This window comes from Gymnodraco acuticeps, unplaced genomic scaffold (genome assembly GCF_902827175.1).
Source record: "Gymnodraco acuticeps unplaced genomic scaffold, fGymAcu1.1, whole genome shotgun sequence".
Classification (NCBI taxonomy): Eukaryota; Metazoa; Chordata; class Actinopteri; order Perciformes; family Bathydraconidae; genus Gymnodraco; species Gymnodraco acuticeps.
In genome coordinates, this window is record NW_022991375.1 from 4,140,788 (window position 1) to 4,163,101 (window position 22,314).

General features: G+C 41.4%; 2 protein-coding genes across 9 annotated transcripts in view; both read right to left on the minus strand.

Annotated features, from left to right (window-relative positions):
* si:ch211-193k19.2 (uncharacterized protein LOC100034574 homolog) overlaps positions 1–22,314 on the minus strand; it is a 1,126,861-nt gene that overhangs the window by 868,144 nt on the left and 236,403 nt on the right. The window lies entirely within an intron of this gene.
* pum1 (pumilio RNA-binding family member 1) overlaps positions 784–22,314 on the minus strand; it is a 28,768-nt gene continuing 7,237 nt past the window's right edge. For 2 of the 8 annotated variants that reach the window (XM_034240932.1, XM_034240927.1), the window contains 21 exons: positions 21,661–21,783; positions 20,662–20,730; positions 19,478–19,580; positions 17,936–18,129; positions 17,447–17,619; positions 17,059–17,323; positions 16,627–16,723; positions 15,877–15,975; positions 15,588–15,730; positions 15,015–15,153; positions 14,669–14,803; positions 12,963–13,259; positions 12,045–12,287; positions 10,423–10,693; positions 9,095–9,224; positions 8,698–8,832; positions 7,846–7,983; positions 6,819–6,944; positions 4,117–4,238; positions 3,484–3,676; positions 784–2,446 (listed from right to left, as the gene is read on the minus strand). In XM_034240932.1, the coding sequence (XP_034096823.1) occupies positions 2,315–2,446; positions 3,484–3,676; positions 4,117–4,238; positions 6,819–6,944; positions 7,846–7,983; positions 8,698–8,832; positions 9,095–9,224; positions 10,423–10,693; positions 12,045–12,287; positions 12,963–13,259; positions 14,669–14,803; positions 15,015–15,153; positions 15,588–15,730; positions 15,877–15,975; positions 16,627–16,723; positions 17,059–17,323; positions 17,447–17,619; positions 17,936–18,129; positions 19,478–19,580; positions 20,662–20,730; positions 21,661–21,783 (3,327 nt within the window). In that variant the 3' untranslated portion in view covers positions 784–2,314. Of the gene's footprint in view, positions 2,447–3,483; positions 3,677–4,116; positions 4,239–6,818; positions 6,945–7,845; positions 7,984–8,697; positions 8,833–9,094; positions 9,225–10,422; positions 10,694–12,044; positions 12,288–12,962; positions 13,260–14,668; positions 14,804–15,014; positions 15,154–15,587; positions 15,731–15,876; positions 15,976–16,626; positions 16,724–17,058; positions 17,324–17,446; positions 17,620–17,935; positions 18,130–19,477; positions 19,584–20,661; positions 20,731–21,660; positions 21,784–22,314 lie in introns of all 8 variants that reach the window. The other 6 variants (XM_034240931.1, XM_034240926.1, XM_034240930.1 and 3 more) reach the window with 4 other exon arrangements.

Below are 22,314 nucleotides of genomic sequence, written 5' to 3' on the forward strand. Positions count from 1 at the left end.
TGTTTCTTTAGAAGATACAATTAGAAAACCACATGAGGGATAGTATGATTTAAAAAACAACCGACCCCACCCTGCAGTAAAGTCTGGGAATCCTTTATTTGGATCCCCGTTAGCTTCCTGGCATACAAAAGACCTGTACAAATTTAAACATTTAGACACAAGAAATAGTTAGCGTTCAGTTTAACATCAGTTTTTTTAGGCTTTTAAAGCATGTCTTAGATTTTTCCAGGGTTCATTAGTAACTTCTTCCACATTTTGATGGTTCTAAACATTACAGTTCTGCATCTTTTCTAAGTTTTCTTTTACTAAATAATCCCTAGTAGCTTTATGTGTGAATGTTGGTATCATAAATATTCGGTTTGTTTACTACACTGATATATATAAAGCAACTCATTTGACTATCCTCTACTTAAGAGCAGAGAGCGGCTGGCATGCATATCGCTGTGCCCTGCCTCATGCCGAATCTCTTTTTAGGGTCATTACTCATGTCAGAAGTAGAATTAATATAGTACACTTACATTTGCTGCTTGCCATGCTAAGATGCCAGGCCTATTAATCAGTCACATTTATGAAGAAACTAGAGCAAGCTCTGACTCACGCTGTGTGTTGCAGTCTTATCAGTGCCAACACATTTATTCAGATGGCTGCAAGAGAAACTGTGGCACAGATCCCGATCCTCTTTCATAAAACAGACACTTAAAATAAGAAAAACAGCAATCTGCAGCTCTGTCCCTTCACCCTGTGTGAGCGTCACAAACAAACAATAAAAGACACTTGAGACGGTTACATTTTCAAAGATTTTTTTGTTCAGTTTGGTTTCAAAATAAAGATCACACAATTGTTTAGAGACAATCTACAACAGGAGTTACAAAAAATAGTTGCCCAGGCAATAAGCATACACAGGTTCTGTTAACTATACACATATGGTTACAGGTGTGCTCGTAGTAAATATACACAAGGCTGCTCCAAATGTACACCGCGCTGTGGCGGGCTGCCTCTCTCACCCAAAAGGACATGGACAGTATGATACAGCACTTACAGCACTAGAGAAATGCCAAAAAACACAAGAATCTCCTCTGTACAATCCATGGGTTTACCCCTCTGAAAAGTCATGGGTAATCGAGGGGTTTGGGGTTAAATGAGTAAAAGTTATTTCTCCCAACCAGCCAGCATGACACTTTTCATGGGGTAAAGCATTCCTATAAAAAGATCTTAAAAAAAGGTCAAAAACAAAAAAACCTTCAACCTAAAGCAGAAGACACTTTAAGTCTAACAGAACGTGTCCAATCGGGAGTCAGTGGGAGAACGACGTCTTAAGTTAAGCAGTGACAAGATAAAGATAAAACCAAGCGTGGCGAATCTTTGTACAAGTACTACGCTGTATAGAAAGGGCTTTTCAAAACAAAAATTTGATATTACAATTTACAATATACAACAACTCGTATGTCACAACCAAGGAGGTGAGAATATACACTGAAATGCACAGGGTTTTTTTTCTAAGATTTTCTGTCAGAGTGAGCTTTTTTATCTTTTTTCTTCTTATACCAAAAAGGGTGGTAAAGCACTTTTACATTACAAGGGTTTACAAATGTACAATTATACAGTCAGAAGTATGTGGTCACTACTAGGATACATTATAGATACAGATTCAACATCAAAAACCAGAAAAACTACAAAGTTTTATATATATATTTATATATATATGCAAAGGTCTACACCAAGTATACACGTTATATTTATAGAAGCAAGACCAGAAAACGAATCTCCCATGCTAAATGATCTGTCTGCTGGTTAGCTGATGGCGTGTGTGTCTATGATTCTGTGACGTCTGACAAATTAAATACTCGTCCATCTCATAGTGGTAAATATCTAGGATGGGGGGCGGAGGGGGACACTAGGATTGTGTGTGCAGCAGTAGCAAAAAGTGAAATGATTTTTAGAGTTGATCAGAAACGAGGAAACGAAAGGAAACAGAAAAAAAAGGAGGGAGTGGAGCAGCCTCTCTTCTCTCTCCACTCCCTGCCCTTCTTCCCCCAGTTCAGTGGGCCTGGGCTCAGGTGGGGGAGGGGCGACAAAATCTGACAAAAACTAAGGCTGCCCGTAGCAACAGGCTCCTCCCGAGAGGTTGCCATGGAAACAAAAAGGTAAGAAGAAGGGTACTCAACGTCCTCTGTGAACAGGATTTGGAGGTGGAGAGTGGGCATGATGCCCTCTGAGGGGTCAGGAGACATGAGAGCTTTTAACAAGGGCTAAGGGGAGAGGGAGGGGGTGACAGACATGACTTCAGGCCGGAGGGGAGGGAGGGGGAGTCCGTTTACATGATGCCGTTGGGCGGGCCGCAGAGAGGACCCAGGTCCACTCCGTTCTTCATGTAGTACTTCTCCAGCTTGGCCAGGATGTGTTTTCCATACGTGTATTTCCTCAGGGTGGAGATGTGGGGCCGTATCTGCACACACACAAACACACAATGTTCAAACTGGATCTGTGCACTCCCATCACCCCCTGTTCTGGTGTTTGCCCTTCTGTTGTGCAGGCGTCACAACCACAACACCAACAAACCCCTATTCTGGAAATCAATGATGTGCTGTGCGTATGCTGTTGCCTAGGGAACCCTTGACACAAGAGACCTGATTTATTGACGGGAAGGAAGTGAAGGGTGGGGCTGACGGCCCGACAGAGACATGCTTTTTGTCCCCCCAAGGGAAGAGGTTGATGTTTATCAAAACAAGATTTATAAGACATAACTTGGACAATAGTTTGTGGTTTTCCGATCTGTACATTTCCGGCCAGTCAATTCGGTATCATTTTAAATGTATACAACTCCATTTAATGCCTGTAAAAATGTATAATTCCCAAGATATCACTGCAGCTTTTTGCTCCAAATATGGAATTATTTTGCAGAACAAGAGCATTTGTACTTGAAATAGTTCAACATAACTTCTACAACTTCTACAACTTCATAAAAGCAGTCGATAAGGGCTGCAGCCAATAACCATAAACAATCAATTAATCCAGTTATTGTATATAAATATTTTTGCTTTATTAAAGATCTTAAATGCAAAAAAAGATTAACAAAGATAATAAAAATGATACATATCCCGTAGGATACTCAAGGAAGTATAATTTAAACTGATCTAATGTGTAAGAATTAAACATTTATATTGCATTACATATTTCCAGGTATCCTCCTCCCTATGTTCTCCTCCTGCAGTCTGCATCGTCTCCTCTCTGCCGCGCTGCTTGACTAAAGCTGAGCTCTGAGACGGCAGACTGCCTGACAGCTCCTCTCCTCACTAAACTGTATTTTAAAAAGGCTGACCAAAGCTGTCAATCATGTTAATAGAGCATCGCCCAGCGTGTCACATCTGCCAAGTGCAAGATGTCCGATGATACCACCAGAATAATTCCAGTAAAAACATTGGAACTGAAGGGATTAGGAACACCCTTATCTTATTATGATGGGACCTTTTTGTTCCCACATACCTTGTGCATAACGATCTTGCGCTGGGTGGGCTCGGCCACGTCGATCATCTTCTGCACCACGTAGTTGGCGTACTGATCCTTCATCATGGTGTATAAGGCACTGTGGGGGCCCTCAGTCAGGCTGCACACCTCGTCTATCAGCACTGCCCGCTCCGCCCGGGACGCGTGGGTCACACACTTCTCCACCACGTTACTAACGAGAGGAAGGGAGTTGTGAGCATAAATGTATATTCAAATCAGACTCCCTTTATTTGTCCCGCAACTGGGAAATGTACACTATTACAACAGCAGAAGTATAGCACAGATAAAGTTAAGAGAATAGACTTACTACTTACTTTGTACTTAAAAAAATAACAAAGTAGCCACACGTTATTAATAAAAAACACAATAAGTAAAAAACAATAGCAGATAAGTAGTACACCATGGTAAAAAGGTTAACAGTATATATATTTTTCCAGTGACCATATCAAATTAAAGACGAAGCTGGTAATTTTTAAAATAAAGTGTGAATTGCACGAGAAAAGAAAGAAAAAGAGTTTTATTTGTGGAGAAACTAAAGAAACCAATTATTTTAGGAAAGGAGGGGGGGGGCGGTCATATCCAAACCTTGTGTGTGTCAGATGTGGAATTTACCTAGCGAACTTGTGCTGGCTGAGTCCCAGGACGTTTCCTCTGATCTCAGCCACTATCTTGCTCTTATCCTCAGCTCGGCCGTGCTCCAAAACATGCTGAATCACATAGTTGCCGTACTGGTCCTAAATCAAACAAACCACAGAGACACATTGAATAAACACGTGAGGACACCAGCTGGTGCTGCTGACGTCACGTCAAACATGCAGCTCGCTTCAAAAATCTGGACTGAGAGATGCTTTATTTACTCATCACTATGCTGAAAAACGTAACTTGTGTGTGTGTGTTAGGGCTGCACGATATTGAAAAAAACTGACATTGCGGTTTTTTGTTCCCCTGCGATATATATAGCGTTTTTTAAACCTGTTAAGCCCCAAGGTCCCGGCGGGTACTTTACTTTTTTTTTTCACGACACAGTGTCTCAGGGGATCTTAATATTTAAGAATCTATTAATGTGTTATATCAGATTAACGGAAATAATCTCAGCTAACTGACGATACAAACCATTTAACAAAACACAAGTCTCATAAGAAGCATCTAAATGACCCCTGAGCGAAAAATGCTAACAGACTTTGGCACAGAACTCAAGATACCCTTATTACTTATCGTAGCTGCACATACAAGATATCCGATTAAAGCTGAGGTTCCACAGATTATTTAGGTATATAGTATCATCACTGAGTCATCCCAACTCGCGACAGGGGAAGCAAACACAGACATCACAACACGTACCTTTACGGAGCTTCTAGGGAGATCGTCTCACCGTAGCTGTCAATCTGATCAAAAGACGTGTTCAATGGCATTAAAACGAGAAAAAACGCGGCTGAATCGGTTAATCCATAGGTTTTTAACGTCTCTGTATAAAAACATTATTTCATTTATAATCCATAATTCCATTTTTATGTAAAAATCGCAGAGCAAAAGTTAGCTGCTAATGGTAGCCACCAGAGTGGCTGCTGCTTCCGGTCTTGGCAGTCTCACACATACACATGACCAAATAAGGAGTGAGAGTGACGCGTAGCCAAAACCGGAAGCTGCATACACTCTGGTGGCTACCATTAGCAGCTAACTTTTGTGCTCCGATTTTTACATAAAAATGGAATTATGGATTATAAACAATTGCTTCAAAGCCACATATACATTATCAACCTATGGATCAACCGATTCAGCTGCGTTTTTTCTCGTTTTAATGCCATTGATCACGTCTTTTGATCAGATTGACAGCTACGGTGAGACGATCTCCCGTAAAAGGTACGTGTTGTGATGTCTGTGTTTGCTTCCCCTGTTGCGAGATCGGATCGCAGATACTATACTTAAATAATCTGTGGAGTCTCAGCTTTAATCGGATATATTGTATGTGCAGTTTCGATAAGTAATAAGGGTATCTTTATTTTGAATTCTGTGCTAAAGTGCGTTAGCATTTAAAAAAGAAAAAGAATAAAACCGCACGTCCCTGCGGTGTGAATATCGCGCATGCGCATTAGGGGTGTTGAAAATAATCGTTTCTACGATGCATTGCGATGCGGACGATTCGGTATCGATGTAGTGACGGAAGATAATCGGTTATAGCGTAGGCCAAGTAACGTTGCTTCCTGATTTTCCGGCCGCGGCTTTACTATAACGTTTTTTTTTCCTGTCACTTTAATATCAAATCGGTCTGTGACGCAGAGATCAGAGAACAGACGTGACAACGGCACAGCAACACCAAACACGGAGCAGTCTGCTTTATCCACCAACACAACACCACCAGTCCAGAACCAACAGCAGAAGGACCCGCTCTGAATCACTCCGTGTCGCTGCGGCACAGGGATTTATGTTTTTCAATAATGAAGTCTTGGATTGCAAAGTATGAATGTCCTCTAGCAATTTTCAGACGATATATACGTGTGTAAAGTTTGTGAAGGCAGGAGAAAAAAAACTTCCGCGATCACCGTCTCCTCTCCGTTCCTCCAAACCCCGCCCTGAAAATAATGAGTGACAGGCTGATAGTGACCCGATAGAAACTTTATTATTCACTTAATCACTGAGATATAATGAAGCTAATTTAATCTCATACATTCATGGGATTTATGTAAGAGTAAAACAGAGAATGTAAGTGTGCACCCACATGCAGTATTTTTGTTTGTATATGCTATTGTAAATACTCAAGTCAGACTCAAGTCAGACTCAAGTCCTGTGTGTGATGCCACATTCAGGACATTCAGTGTCCTTTCTTTAACAGAAGACCGTTGCTAGAAGCTGCAGCTAGACTGCAGAAGCATTATTTTTTTGTTTTTGAGGATGGAACAATTTCACACACAGATATAGGGAGGCTAGACCTATACAATTCATTTATTTTGGTTTATAAATGAATGTCAAGACATTTATCTTATAGATTTCTGAAGCACTTTCTAAATAATAAAAAGAGAGTTCATATGTATTTACTGCATGTATGCATTGATGAAAAATAAGCCATGTGCAGTAATATAGAAAATTGAGGATGCAACGCATTGGTATGAATCGTGATGCATCGGGATATCGAATTGAATCGAATCGTTGACAGGATAATCGTAATCGAATCGTGAGACCAGTGAAGATGCACAGCCCTAATGCGCATATCGCGGTTATTGCCATGACACGGTATATCGTTCAGCCCTAGCACTGTGTGTGTGTGTGTGTGTGTGTGTGTGTGTGTGTGCGTGCGTGCGTGCGTGCGTGTGTGTTACCTGCACCAGCTGCTCTGTGTGTTGATGGAGCTCCTCCAGTATAGGCAGCGTCTGTTCAGGAAGGCAGTGTTCGAGAATGCGCTGGATGACTCGGCAGCCATAAGGGTGAGTGGAGAGAGCAAAGACCTGAGAGACACACATAATTACACATGTTTACTTATTCAACGCATACACTAAGTGTTCCTGGAGCTCAGTGAGTTGAACAAGGCATTAATTTGCCTCAGTTCAAACTGTTTTCATAAAAATAAAAAAAGTCACAAAGTCTCTGGGATTACAGCACCAAATGATCAGAGACATACTTTCACACATCCTGCCCACCTCTGCTGCGAAGGTGAAGACACATTCCTGACATGCTTTCAGCTACACAAACAAACGTGAGCCATCGTGTAGAAAACATGCAGCAACAACACATGCAAATGTGTTGGCGGCAAAACACTCACACATCAGTGACATTTACAATCGCAGCAATAAGAGTGAAACCGAAACCTCTCGCTGTTATCAAACATAAGAACGCAATACTTCCTTCGACACTTTATGAATCTGTGTGTAGGTGTGTATTATTAAATATGTATATAGCCTACGACTAGATGTATGTCTGGTAAGGTATATTCATCTACATCCGCTACTGTGACCCTCTTTGCGTAAGCCTGCCTTAACAACGCAGCACCTTACGACCTCTCATACACCGTGCTTTGTTGTTTCACATGTACTCACTGCTGTATTGCCATTATAGTCTATATCTCTACTTTTTCAATAATACCCAAATATCTGATCACAGAAACCAATTTATGCTAATGTCACATTTAGCTGGCGGATACAAGATGGCGGTCGCCGGCGGGCTGAGGATTCTGTTGCCATGGTAACGTAACCTGTCCCTGGAAAAGACTGCGCAAAGTGTGTCTTTGTAGTTTGGCGGTGACAATATGCTCTTGCCTGAAGGTGTGTGTGTGTGTGTGTGTCAGCCAAGCACAAGCAGGCTGCTGTGATTGAAAGTGGAAATGTTTGTGCACTCGCAGAGGGGACCCACCTGTCCCTTGAAGGCATCGATGATGAAGTGCAGTGCGTGAGGCTGGACACACTCGATACACTTCTGCACCACGTGGTTACCGTTCTGGTCCTTCACACACTTCAGCACATGGCCGTCCAGCTCGCGCACCATCTCACTCTGCAGGGAGGATGGAGAGGGGGGAGAATGTGAAGAGGGACATGTCATTGTTTGTGGGAAATCAAATATTGCCCGAAAGCATTTTGCAAACTCGCCATTTTTCACACAGCCCAACCAATAACAGTGGGCTTTAACAGCTGCCCTGGAGAAATCTATTGAGGTGCATTAAGGAGAGATGGATCCCTTTCTCTCTCTCTCAAAACACACAACCTGTCCCCGAAACCACTGAATTTAAGCACAATTATTTCCTGTTGATATTCAGTGGCATTTATCTCAACACCTGCAGTGTAGCATTTGCATATAAACTGCAATATCATTAGCCTTATTCATTGTTAATGACAGAATGCCTACAAGGATCCTGCTGCTACAAGAGGCAGCTCTTACATACAACCCATAATGTAAATGGGAAGTTCCATTTTAGCGTGAAGAGCGCACCTATTGATGCAGTGCTCCGCTATATAAAAGAGAAATTAGTGATCCATTAGCAGTAGTATACCCTCATTCAAGGCTGAATGATGAGCACATGGACAGTAATACTTTACAATTGAGACACAAAGATATTTGGAATTTCTTCTACAAGTAAAAAGCCGGAATTACAGCAGGGCTATGTCAGGAAGGGTGAAATAAAGGTTGTTTTACTAATAAAATAAAAAGGCACTGTCACCGTGGCACATTGTTACTTTCACACAGAGCAAAGAGAACTAGTGTACTTACAATGACCTGCTGGTCGGAGGGGATGAACTCCAGAGCTTTCTGAATGACCCTGCAGCCGTACATCTGCAGAGCCAGAGACAGCACATGACCTCTGATCCGCTCTGCCAGAGCCAGCTTCTGGTCCAAGCTGCCAAACTGAAAAACACCAAACAAAAGCTTGTAAATCCTGTAATCCATTTGATAATATACCCCACAATTACATGTACATTACACCGGCTACAAAGCACCTAGAAATCAGGTGTAGTTCCAGAGATGTCCCAATGAATTCAAATCAAGCGCGTTGTACAAGTTAACTCAGGCTTTTCCCACTGCAAACTAAAACTCACTTGATGAAGCAGAACATTTGTAATCAACCTAAAAAATAACAAGGATAAATACATGGAATTAAAGCACATACCTCAAAGAACTTCTGGATGACATAATTTCCAAAGACATCCACCATAAGCTGGTAGGCGGCCTGCAGGATCTCGCTGAAGACGAGCTGGCGCTCCGCTGAACTGGCTCGCTCCAATTTCAACTGGATAAACCTGTTAGAGACAGAGGATAAGCCTTAACCTCATATACCTTGCTATGTTATTCATTTCCGTTAGCTTTAGCAATGTATAAAAGCCTCCTGAGAAAGTATGCTTTCTGAAACCCTATCAGTTTGTTGAGTGGATTCTCAAAGTTTGGATGAACTTGAAGACGGGGACAAATGAGAACATCAGACAATGACAGAGCTTTAAAGTGAAACAGATGTACAGGCGGGAAGAGATCTGCTCATATATCTTTAACCTGAGGGAACAGGCAGACACAAGGAGATGAAAGTCAGTGGAGAAAAGACAAGAACAAGCAGCCTGTGAGGTGAAGTGACGGATGCCAGGCAAAAAGCAGAGATAAAAAGTTCAGTGATGTTGACGAGACTGAGGAACGAAAACGTCTGGAATGTGCAGACTGGACGTCATGGTGTATTAATAGATCCTTTCAGTGGAAAAGTGCCCCTGACCCCAAAATGCCCTCTGGATTGTACCACACATAGCGGTATAGATTGTAACATTTGAATGACATGTTTGTTCTGTTTTTAATTCTAATACTGAGAATATCAATCCTGAAGAGGCAATACGACAGACCAAACGGTGTATATGTATACCAGTATATATCGAGCATGAACCTGGAAAATATACAGTATGGTCGTATATAAAGTCTGAGGGCAAATCCAGCCAGCTCACAGTCCATGTTGAGCATAACAAGCATGAATTTAAAGGGGTCCTTCGCCAGTTTAACACATGACTTAAACGTGATTTGGATCGCTCAGCATTTAAAAAAACATTCATGATGTCTCCTGTGACTGTCAGAGAAAAACAACTTCATGTTTGAGAGGACAATTTTAACAGCTTGCTTTGAAAACAAAACACATGCTCTGCGAAACTAGTAACATCAGGTTTGAAAGCTTGAAGAAGAAAACGTTTGAGGATCTAATAAAAAGCACTTCAGTAGCATTATTGCAATGATAGGAGAATTTATCTTGCACATTCTGACACAAGATTGCACTTAAGATCTTCTTAGAGTGTGTGTGACACGCACTGAACCTGCAAGATCACCGTTATTCCACGGTGAATAGGAGCCTTTAGTCATCTTATTGGCATGTAGATTTACATCCAAGATGAAAGACTAGGTGGTCTAATTGGAATATACTTGCTTTTTCTCTACTTTGTATTTCCAGTGAACTCTACTTTGCCTGTGTACCTGCTGCCGTGCTGGTCCTGGCTGAACTCCATGATATGGCCAGCGATGTCTCTGAGCTGCAGGTTGGGGTAGCGGTTGTTCCTGAAGTCCTCCAGCAGGCGGCTGCGGCCTGACGGCATCACGTCTGACATGCCGTAGCGTAGCCGTGACGACGGGAACAACTGGCTGCTGGGTGAGAAGAGGGAGGAGCCTGAGCTGGCAGCGCTGCGGTACTTGGCCTCTGCCCCTGGAGCTGCAGAGATGAAACGCCCGCTGCCATTAGTCAGGCCTCCTGTGGAGCGGGAGAGAATAGGGAGGTGTATGTTAGAGCTGGCACTGACGCTCATAGCCCTGACGCTCATAGCCCAAACGCTCATAGATCTCAAAAAAGGACAGAATGCTTCTTTTTTTAAACGGAATGAAAATCTTTTTTTTTCTAATATACATCATCAAACTGTGACATGTATATATTATAGTGGCAAAAACATGCAATGCGTGGGAATTCTATTTACATGTATATACACTTTTTATTTTGCATTCTACACAGTAGCTTTGTGCATATGACAATAAAACCGTTGAATTGAATTGTATTTCAAATTAACTTTGTTCCATGGTTTGTCCATTTTTTTAAACTGGGGGGAAAAATATTTTACATCATTTTACAGAATTTGAAACGCTGCCGCAATGATTACTTGCATGGCTTTACAGATATGCTTTTTATTTTTACTAACATGTTTAAAATCATGAAAATGACATTAAAGCTTTGCAGCACAGAAACATAGCATTGAAGGGAAGCACTGCCTAATGTTCTTTAATGTATTCAGCTGCATTAGATAATGTTGTATAATGAAATTGAGTCTAACACATGATAGTAAAAGTGTTTAAAAGTAAATGCGCGCAAGACAAATCAAATTATGTGATCTTAAATAACTTTTGTCCCATGTGGTAACAACACGTCCTAGAAATTGTTGCAGAGTGCGGTGCATCATTGTTTTCCTGGTGATGTAAACAAATACTCCAGTAAAGTCTGTACACCAAGTAGTTGAGAGTATCAGAGCAAGGTTTCCTGCCTTTCAAGCGCTTCCATTTCCTTTAGCTTGAATCTGTATAGTATAACATCTACAATGACTTTGCCAAAGCAGGAAATCAATATCACAAGTCGTCATCAAGCCTCAACTTGGCTGTGTCAGTTTGTTTGATTATTGTTTTGTGACACGTGAAAGTTTGTATTACATTTCAGTCTGTCAACTGTTTACTAAGGGAAAAACCAAATGTAATTATATTACAAAATAGATGTTGATGTGTCAACAACCAATTAATTGGCTACTATACCTCAGCAGGGCATCAACGGTAATGTCCTTTTTATGCATGGTACTCAGATATGAATCATATGCTGTTTATCAAGACCGATTTAGAAAGTCCAGGTCCATGTGCTGAACCTCAATAAACTGATTCTGCCGTGGAGGCAACAGCATCTTTACACCCGTGTTAAACATCCTCACAACTAAGAGGTGCAGTAGATAAGTCCAATTAATACCCACAGTGGGTATATTCTGGCACGTCAACATAAAGCTGGCTTTGTGTTCCATAAAGTCACAACAATGTAATTCAATCAATTCAGTCACTTGATCAAAGACACTTACCGAGGTTGAGGTTGGACGAGGAGCTGTGATTGGACAGGGAAGGTGGGGGTGTGAGTGAATGCGAAGGGCCCTGGTTGGGGAGAGGCATGCCCACGGGGCCCGGGGAAGGACTGAAGCCCAAGGTGCCATTATAGAAACCTCCATGGCCAATCGGGGTGAGGCTGGAGGGGTTGCGTTTGTACAGCTCATTGTTGCCTGTCAGGGAGTCCCGCCTGGAACCGCTGCCACCACTCGAGTTGGCCACTAGAGGGAGACACATATCAGGGTTCATACACTTTTTCACCAATGATTTTCAATGACCTTTACCTAATTTTCCATGACCAAAATAATTACGCTTTCTCAGCGGTACCACTGAAAATGGTTTATTTGAACATGGAACAGGAAAATAAGGTCTGCATATGAAACATGTTGTGCCTATCTAAAACAAATCAAATAGTAGGCTTACTAGCTTCTACACACTAAAGCAATTAAAATCTCACACCAGCAAAATACCTCGACAGTTAAATGCCATTTTACGTTTCATTACTACACGATACAGTATTTATTATCGTTATAGTATTACTATTTCGGCGATTAGATAACATATAAATTATATTTGATGCAACTTTAATTACATTTCCATGACTTTTTCAAAACGTTGGGGAAAATATTGTTTTCCATAACTTTTCCAGGGCCTAGAAATAGCATTTTGAATTTCCATGACCTTTCCAGGTTTTTAATGACCGTAAGAACCCTGACAAATACAAGTTAGATTATCAGAACTAACAGTGGAATGCTGATCTACTGTTCATTTTATTGGAACAGCTTTATTAAGTAAAAGCTTATTATTTAATCTAAAGCTATGAAATAAAACAAAAAAACATGTCGACCACTCTTATAGACTCCAGCAGAATACTGTTTAGTAAAGGTGATTCCTACCTGCAGTGCCGAAGCCTCCCAGCGTGGCCCCCAGTGAGGCCCCGAGTGAGGATGAGGCCTGCTGGCTGAAGCCCAACGATGCAGAACCTGGTCCGGGTTGGCCAGAGCCTTGTGAGAAAAGGGAGGAACTCTGGGAGGAGGAGCTGAGGGAGGAGGAGCCGTAGAAGGAGCTTCCTCCCAGAGCGCCGCCCGGGCCGCCCTGCTGCTGAGCCTGCTGGGACTGCATGGCACGAAACGGACCGTTGGACCCGCCCAGACCCCCGTTGGCACCACCTGCAGAGGCTGCTGCTGCTGCAACTGGAGGGAGAGACAAAGGAATAAGTGACTCCATTCTGGACCAGCAGTGTGTGCTTTTTAACAACTTTGAGTAAAAAAGTCATACTAGATTAGAGTTTTATAAGTAGCACAAACAGCATGGCAGTCAGGTTCTCCAGGGTTAAGATTACTTTAATGCTCACGCCTCACAGGCCACAAAATCAGACGGACCGACCGGAATTAAAATAACATATTTCTCGTTTAGAATTTTAGTGCGTAGAGATAATAGTGCAATAACAACATCGTTATTTGAACGGGGAAGAGTATCATCTTGTAGATTTAACATAAAGCTCCATTCCCCCTTTACTAAATGATTCTTAACAGCACTGACTCATGGGGAGAGATGGGGTCGTTACTAAAAAAAAGTAATATATTACATATGACTTTTTTAAAAGTAATATATTACACTACTTCGTTACTCTCTAGATAAAGTAACTCGTTACTTTGATCGTTACTTTACTCGCAGGGCCGGCCCTCCCTACAGGCAGATCACGCAGACTGCGGCGCACCTACAGTGTAAGCGCGCCACAGTTTTGCCTCTGCGAGACTCCACTTGCACCCCCAATTACTATTGCATTAAGGAAGACATAACACAAGTCTTCCTTTTTATATGCTCTAAAATAGGCTACCAGCCACACAACAAGCTAACAGTCTGTGAAACGTCAAGACACTAATTAATGAAACCAGTTCAAGACGCATTATTCTTATCATTCTTTATGAGCGCATAACGGTAAGGTATCTAATTACTTATGTATTTAGTATTCCATAACTTAGTAACAGAGATGGTCAATCTAAAGTGGTAGAGACATGTCAGAATTCCTACAATGAAGCGGGGCATTGAACTGTTCACCCGTGAGAGGGCGATCAACAAAAGAGAGCGAGCGCCCCGTTGAGGGAGTTTACAGATGAGAAGACTCAGCCATGTTTATGCAGCACTGCACGTGGAGATGTGGTCTCGCAAGTCGCGCAGATTACATAGGCCTACATGTATATAAACCTGCGGCGCAAACCCCTCTTGTCCGTCAGTGAGTGTGATTATTTTATAAAAGTAACGAAGTAACGCGTGTCGGGGCAATGTTAGTAACTGTAGTGTGATTACTGAATTATGAAAGTAACGCGTTACTTTAGTAAGTAACACTACTCCGTTACCGACAAAAGTAATGTTATTACAGTTACTTTGTAACGCGTTACACCCAACTCTGCTCATGGGAACTCCTTGTAAAAACCTAAAGCTAAACTTGAAGGTATAGTCTCATAATCTCTAAATTGCATGTGCTGGATGAATGGGTCTTTCTGGACATGTTTTTAAAGACCACAATGTGCCATCTGTTGTTTTGTGTGCACAACATCCTGCTTTGACCTGCAGACCTTCACATACACGGCTGTCTTACCTGCTTGTGCTGCGGAAGGAGATATGATGACGGAGCCGGGGGCCATGAGGCGGACCGGGCCGTTCCTGCCTCCAGTGTTGACCACCAGGGCCCCTGTCTGATCATAGTAGGCTGCAGGGGCCAGGACTGGGTAGCCTGAGAGAGAGAGACCAAAACAGGAATATTTAAAATGTAGCTTTACTGATTTGAGCTTGTCCTTGTTACATGTAGCATTATGAGTGTTACAAATATGAGTGTTTGTGACTAAACAGTTGTACAAGTAAGCTATCTGAAAATGTTGCTGCAATACCAATGCAATGGCCGTTTTTCCAGAGTAATAAAACCGGTTTTGCAGTTTCTTTCTTACCTGGGACTCCCGCTGCTAACCCCTGCCCAAAGGCGAGGGCTGAGTTGACTGCTGCTGCTGCAACCAGCTGGTCATTCTGCTGATTCTGTTGACCTTGGCTGGGAGTCAAGGGACGCTGGTTGCCCCCACCACGCATTACCTTTATAAAAGAAAGAAAAACAAAAAAGAATATTAATTGTCATCACAAATATGCAAATTAATATAAAACCAGTGCTCCAAAATCTGTTTCAAAGCAGAGAACCTGTGGTGTGCAGTAGACATACGTTTCCATCATGGTCACATTCAACTCTAGTTAATGTCTTAAACAGTGTGCTCACACAGAGATAAATGAGCCAGAAAAGGAGACGATCCTTTTTATTAGCTTATGAGCAAAGCAGGAGTAAATAAGCAGTTGTATGAAATATTTCCGGCTGAGTAGTTTATAATCCAAAAACAGGCTGCAACGAGTTCTCAGCTTTTAGATCCGAGCAGAAGTAAGACTCAGTGCACATTTCATTTGGCACATCAGGAGGCAGATACATCTTGAGCCACTGGCAATCAGCATGCCAGTTTTTTGACTAGCAGCCGACTGACCTGCTGTTGGTTCTGCTGGTTCTGGTTTGCCGCCTGCTGATTGGCCGAGTTGTTGGCTGCTGCAGCCTGCTGCTGGAAAAGGCTGGCAGGATAGACCCCCCAGGGAGTCACACCATAGTACTGAGGAGGCATCACTGCCGGACCTAGTCGCAAATAAATATGTATAATACAGTAAGGATAGGACAACTGTGTTTATGTATGCAATAACTGTGGCAAATAAATTCACAGGAGTGTTTCTAAATATTTTCAATAGAATCTTAATGGCCTCGGGGTCCATTTCAAAACATACCGAGTGTAGCTGCTGCTGCCAGTCCGGCTGCGTAGGGGTCTGTTCCTGGAGGGGCCGCACTGATGATGTAAGGGTTGGGCACAAACGCTGGGGCCAGACCTGAGAACACATGGAGGGGAAAGGAGAACCAGGCGCCCAAGGTTTTACATAACTCATGCAACAAATTAACAGAGGTTCCTACAAAGAAAGCTTCAAAACACAAGATGACCACTTCAGGGCTTAAGCCATCAACACTGTCATTAAGATTCTAGATACTAATCAAAATGAGGTTCTCCAGATTCTTTAAATTATTACATGATGCTACAAATTCTAAAAGATCTTTTAGGCATGGTAACAATTGCTTGCAATGTAAGAAATATCTACCCAGCATTAATGAGTTACTATGCGACTCACAACATGGAGTTTTTATATGAAAACCTATATTTTCCCTTAATGAAAAAACTAAAAATTGCAGCAACCACTGAGTTGGGTCACTGCTAGAAACCTAAAAACTTTAAGGATATCAGGATTGATGATGAATGACTAATTTCAAAGATACGCATGGGGTCATCTCTTGCATGACGAGATTTAAAGTGAGGAGATATTCCCTTGTTGCTTATTTGTTGATTTAGTCAACAAAAAAGTTCTTAGGTGGAGGACATCCATAGGGGTATGTAGTTAACCATTAGACCAGTGCTGTAAAAAAAAAAACGTTTAACTTATGTCAGTTCCTAAGCTGCTGACAGTGAACACACACACGCACACTCTTACCAATGTGAGACTGCTGAGCGGCTGCCAAGGCGTACTGCTGCTGCTGGGCTGCTGTTAACTGCTGCACTGCAAGGGCGTTGTTTCTCTGAAACAGCTGCTAACACACAACAACAGGTGAACCCCATTTTAGTCTCATGCAGAGTTAATGAGAAATATCTTTATACCAAGGTTATAAAAGTTGAGAATTTTACATTTGTTTAACTTAATTTTGACTTTTCTAAATTTGTTTCACAAGTACATTTTTGCAGTTTGTTTAGTTTTCTAGAAAAGTTTAGTTTTTAAACAACTATGTAGGAATGGCTATACTTTTAAATCCTTTAATTAAACCTGAATACTCTTTAACTAACACACTTGTCACCTGAAATGTTGACCTGCAAGCTCCACTGAGTTGATTAACCATGTTATACTCTACTCTCTGCGTGTTACTCTCACCTGCTGCTGGCTGGCGTAGTCAAATAAGCCCACGGTGGGTTGGGAGTCCATGGGCATCTGGGAGTTGTAGTCAAACTGAAGCGGCTCCATCACTGACTCCATTTGGTCCATGCTGACGCCCCCTTGTTCCACGCTAGAGAAGTCCTCCTGGGGCTTGGGGCCTCCTCCACCTCCCATCTGGGTCATGCCATCGGCCCCTACACCCCCGGGGCCTCCGAGATGGTCTCCCTCAGGACCAGGGACCGGCATGTTGCCTTGGGGACGACTGCAGGGGTGGGATAAGGGGAGTTAAGTTACATGTAAAAGGCTATTTGTAGGACAAGAGCTATTTCCGGTTGTGTGTGTGTGTGTGTGTGTGTGTGTGTGCCTGGGTGACGCTGAGTCGTACCAAAACTCTTTGACGTTGACGTCCAGGCCGTTCTGCACGGGCATCCCGTTGGGGTTGATGACGTCGTTGATGACATCAACTTCAACTTCTGTCAGCTCTTTCAGTTTCTCTGCTTCAAATGTTGCTTTTGGCTTCTCCCTTTTCTCCTCTTCCACCTCTCCATCCCTCTGCCCCTGTGTGATGGAGAGAGACAAGAAGTAAAAGTGATTCAAACTGAATTATAGAGGTGCAAATTATCTGGCAGCGGCAGATGGCAAACACAAAAAAGGTAAGGAGTGGGAAGGACAGAGCTACATGGACGTGGGGAGAGATCTGTTCTTATTTTAAATCTGACAGAGGGCACAGTAAAAAGAAAATGACAGAAGGGTCTGACAAGGTGTAATGCTGAAGTCTAAATTGTTAAGATTAGATAAATAGTGACCTGGAAGAGAAAGAAAATAGATTATAGGAGATGATAATGTTTATTAGAGAACACACTCGAAGACTTACATAGGGTCCTTTTCGGAGACAGGAGTCCAGTTTGTCAGCGGGTGAGGAGGAGAGGACGTACTCCACCATGCTGACTCCCAGCCCCCCACTCTCAGAGCGCGGGGACATCACCGAGCCCACCCCGACTTCACCGCCGCCATGGAAACCTTGCCCTGGATGACGGGACACCATGATTGGTTGAGACACGGAGTGATCTAACATGAGGATTGGGGATTGTTAAATAAAATTGATGCATGGGGGAAAGCAACTTCATAGACTTATAAACCACGAAAGTGATGGCTTCCAACACATAGGCATTATTAACAAGATCATCTGCAGGCAGCAATAATTGGTTGATAGGCATCTCAAATATGGAGATTTACTTATTTTCCCAGTTTTAGTCCTTAATAAACTTTATGTTTGTGTTATTTGGACTGAAAAAATAAGACGGACAAGATTGCGTAATTAAGATAATCATTTGTCACCTTTTTCTGTTCTGTCAAATAATTTGGAAAATAATCTGCAGATTAGTCAATAACAAAAAAATATTTAAATGAATGAACGTTACATCCCTAAATATATTTAAAGGTGTTATTTTTCATTTAAATTACAAATGTTTTAAAGTTATCACAGCACCATTTTCCACTTTAACTGTAGTAAATGTTACCCACCCAACAAGTCACTATATTTGCTGAGAGTCTATATTTTCTCACATCAGATTTGTCTTTAGATTGTGACATCAGTAACCCAACAGCTCTGTGTACAAGCACTGCATATGTGTAGCTATAACTTGTGATGTAAGTTTATTTTACTGGATGTCTTTAATTGGATTTTAATAGTCAGTGTTATTATAATCCCATTGATCAGTTATAGTGTCCCGGGGTCTTGAATTTCTTTAAACTGTTACAATTTTCAGTCCATTTTTGTAATTGCTTTTCTTGCCCTCAGCTGCATCCAAGTTGTTTCATTAAGGCTTCCTACATTTGTTTATGTTATGTAATATTTTTGTAGTAGTCTGTTATGCTGTATTTCTATGTGGCTCTTCAAAAGCTGTCCAAAACAATAAATATGAACAAGACTAGTTTTCTTAAACGTTGGGAAGCCAGTCGGTTTCTGAATTTCAGGGATATCTCTTTAGTGCTCATCCAGAAATAACGGTTAACTTTATAAGAAATATCAAATCATCTGAAGAAAATCAGAATATGAAATTCTTTAATAATCCCAGGGGGAAATTGGTTTTCGTGACAGTTACTCCATTATAGAATGAATAAAATATAAATACAATATATTATATAATATAAGTAATAAGAATGTGCAATACAAGATAACATAAGACATATAAACATAATAATTAAAGTAATATTTCAAATTAAAAACTAAAAGTCAAGTGCCAGAGTTTAACAGTCTGATTGCCACATTAGTGTGATTCAACTTTGACATCCGCTTGTGAATCTGACAGGAATCCAAATATATGTTTTCTAAAACAAGATGGGGGTTTTTCTGGTGGTTTCTTGATGCGTTATCACAGCCACTGTATCAAACATAAGCCAGACTGTTGGATACCTGAGGCCCCCCATGCACTGTCCCTCCACTGGTCCAGAAAGATCCCTTTTGGTCCATCCTTCCCAGAGTCATCCGTCTCCCAGAACTTCTTACCAGGTAGCAGCTGCTACAGATGCAGGAAAAGAGGTGGGAAATAAAGACAAGGTCAAAATGGATGCACAGATACTTTTAACACACATAGCAGAATGTCCCACAAAAAAGTGTATACACAAGTGGATCGTTTGTAAAACTGGACATCGGAGCAGAACAGTTGTGTGGTGCTTAATTTAGGTGTTAAACTGCCAGTCCTGCATTGAATATCTGTCTGAGGTACCTTGACCCCTGACTGCACCCCAAACAAAAAAGCATTGGATGAGAAAAGAGGAAGCAAAACAAAAGACTACCACAATTGAAGCCTGTGTCTAAGAGAAACCATGTAACAATCTCTCTCTGCAGTTTCTATTAGTCGGTTACAGTCTGCTACATTCATGTTTTAAAAATATCCATGTTCCTGTAACGTGATCGGGGACTTCTCGCAATCGTGTTTGAATGGGGAGTTGACGTGATATGTTTGTGAACAGTCATTTCTTGGATATTTTCGTAAAAGGTTAATACATCTCATTGCAGATGCATTAGAGTCCATAGCAGCCAAACAATATCCGCCCATGAGATACAAACAAACGTACTATGTTTCACAAGCCAAAAATAATTTAGGGCACTGTTCTAACATTAACAGAACTAGGGTGTAGACTGAGTTTAAACGCCAACAGTACAACCGGCTTAAATACAATAACAAAAACATGTCTCTTCAGTCTCTTCTCATCTTTCAGAGCTTTTCATTTGCGAACAACAATGCCAACACAACTCAATCCCACTCCTTTTGGCTCACAGGGCTTCCACGGAGCGACCGATTCATTTATTGTTCCTTGGCTTTCCTGTTTTTCAAGTTTGACTCTGAGCGATCCATCCTGCGTTTCTTCAGCCAGGATCCCTAAACTCAGATCAGCCATATTCACATTACGGGTTGACGTACTGCATCCAATGCTCTTAAAATTCAGTAGGTGATCTAAAGTTTAAATATCAAATAACATTGCTGACACGCCAGAGCCCAAATGCTTATCAGACGAGATACAAAGGCCATGCGTGTACGTAAGTCACCTTCTCTAGACCCAACAGCACCCCGACCATCACCCCTGATGCCTCACCTCTCCCATGGCGAGTCCCTCCAGAGCCAGAGCCTGAAAGTCATGGTTCAGCTCGTCCATGGACCGCACCTGAATAAACACAAAACCAGCTTTATTTACAGAGGTTACATAGTGATTGACTACATAACATATTTGCAGATGATTACAGTAGGTAACACTACAGTTAAAAGTTTGTAAAGTAATAATTTATTTAAATGAATGATTTTTATTTATATAAATTGTATGTCACAGAATTATGTTTTTGCATTCAGCCCATGGTAAATTGATAGAGTATTGTAATATGGCGAATTAAGTGAGCGCTACTGCAAACTGAACATCTTTTCCTCCTGCCGCTTCTCATAAAAAGCATCATGTTTGTTGACTTTTATTATAAAGTAATCATAGTAAAAGCAATCTGTTTGTCAGCTAGCTTTAGACGGAACCCTGTATCTTGCATAATAGTTTGCAGGGGAGCGGCTGGAAAACCTTAAAGCTCCAATCGATGTGACCAACTACTTGAACATTTGCCGACTCATGCTGTGTGCAGAATAAAATCAGATCACGTTTTGATCAGAGAATGAGGGACAAAAGGTTAGTTATTGTCTGACCTCAAGAAAAGTTTGATTAGCTTCTACAAGTATTCTGGCACCTGTAGTTTTAAACATCATTTGTTTTTACCACCAGTAAAAAGGGGTGTAACCGTAAAAAAAAAAGATTTAAACTTAAAAAGCTAAAAGATTTTAACTTTGTGCCTGTTTTTTTAAATAAATGGTCATTGATGCTTGCGTTTTTTACCTTACAACTGAAACTATGAAAGATTGAGTTTCCCTACACCCCTTACACATGACCATGTTAGCATCAACAGTTGCACACGAAGGCAATGTTTACATAAGAATTACGTTCTGTGTAGAAAAGTTTCTGTCAACTTTTTACAAGCAGACAGAAGTACATATGACATGATAAAACAACAGAACCAGTGCTAAAATACTTTGCTCCTACTTCACACACACCAACACACACCTGGCTGTCATGGATGTTGTCTCCAGTGGGCCAGCGATGTTTCCCGGGCTGTTCACCGTGCTGCCGCTGGAAGAAATAATCTACCATGGCATCATCCTGGGAACGTCCAGCACCCGCCACACCCTGGGAGACACACAGACACACACACAGGTGCACATTATCCTGAAATTACTGACAACAGTAACAAGCAGACAATTGTAGACATGCAGCCTGGACTGTCAGTATTTACCTTCATCATTTTTTATTATAAATATAAAACTTGAGCATGCCAACAGTCAAATACAAAATAAAACATAATCTTAATATAATGCAATAAAATAGCCAAATACATGTCAAATATAGAGTAGAAATATCATAAACCAAGGTTTCAAAGTAAGAAAAGGGCAAATTAATCAAACAACCCTACAACTATATTGAATTGTCTAATTGTGTTTTCAGGATGAGTACTCTAAAGTATCTCCAAAGGAATGTATCTGCTTGACATTTTTAAAACAAAGACATTCAATCCCACAAGGAAATCATTTTACATTCATAATTATGATCAAAACAGCTCCATTGGTTGAGGCATTTAGGCCAAATACTTTCTTCTAAAAATCAGATGCGCCCGATAAGAGGCTGCATTTCCTTTTTACTGGCAAACGTAAGCTGACTTCC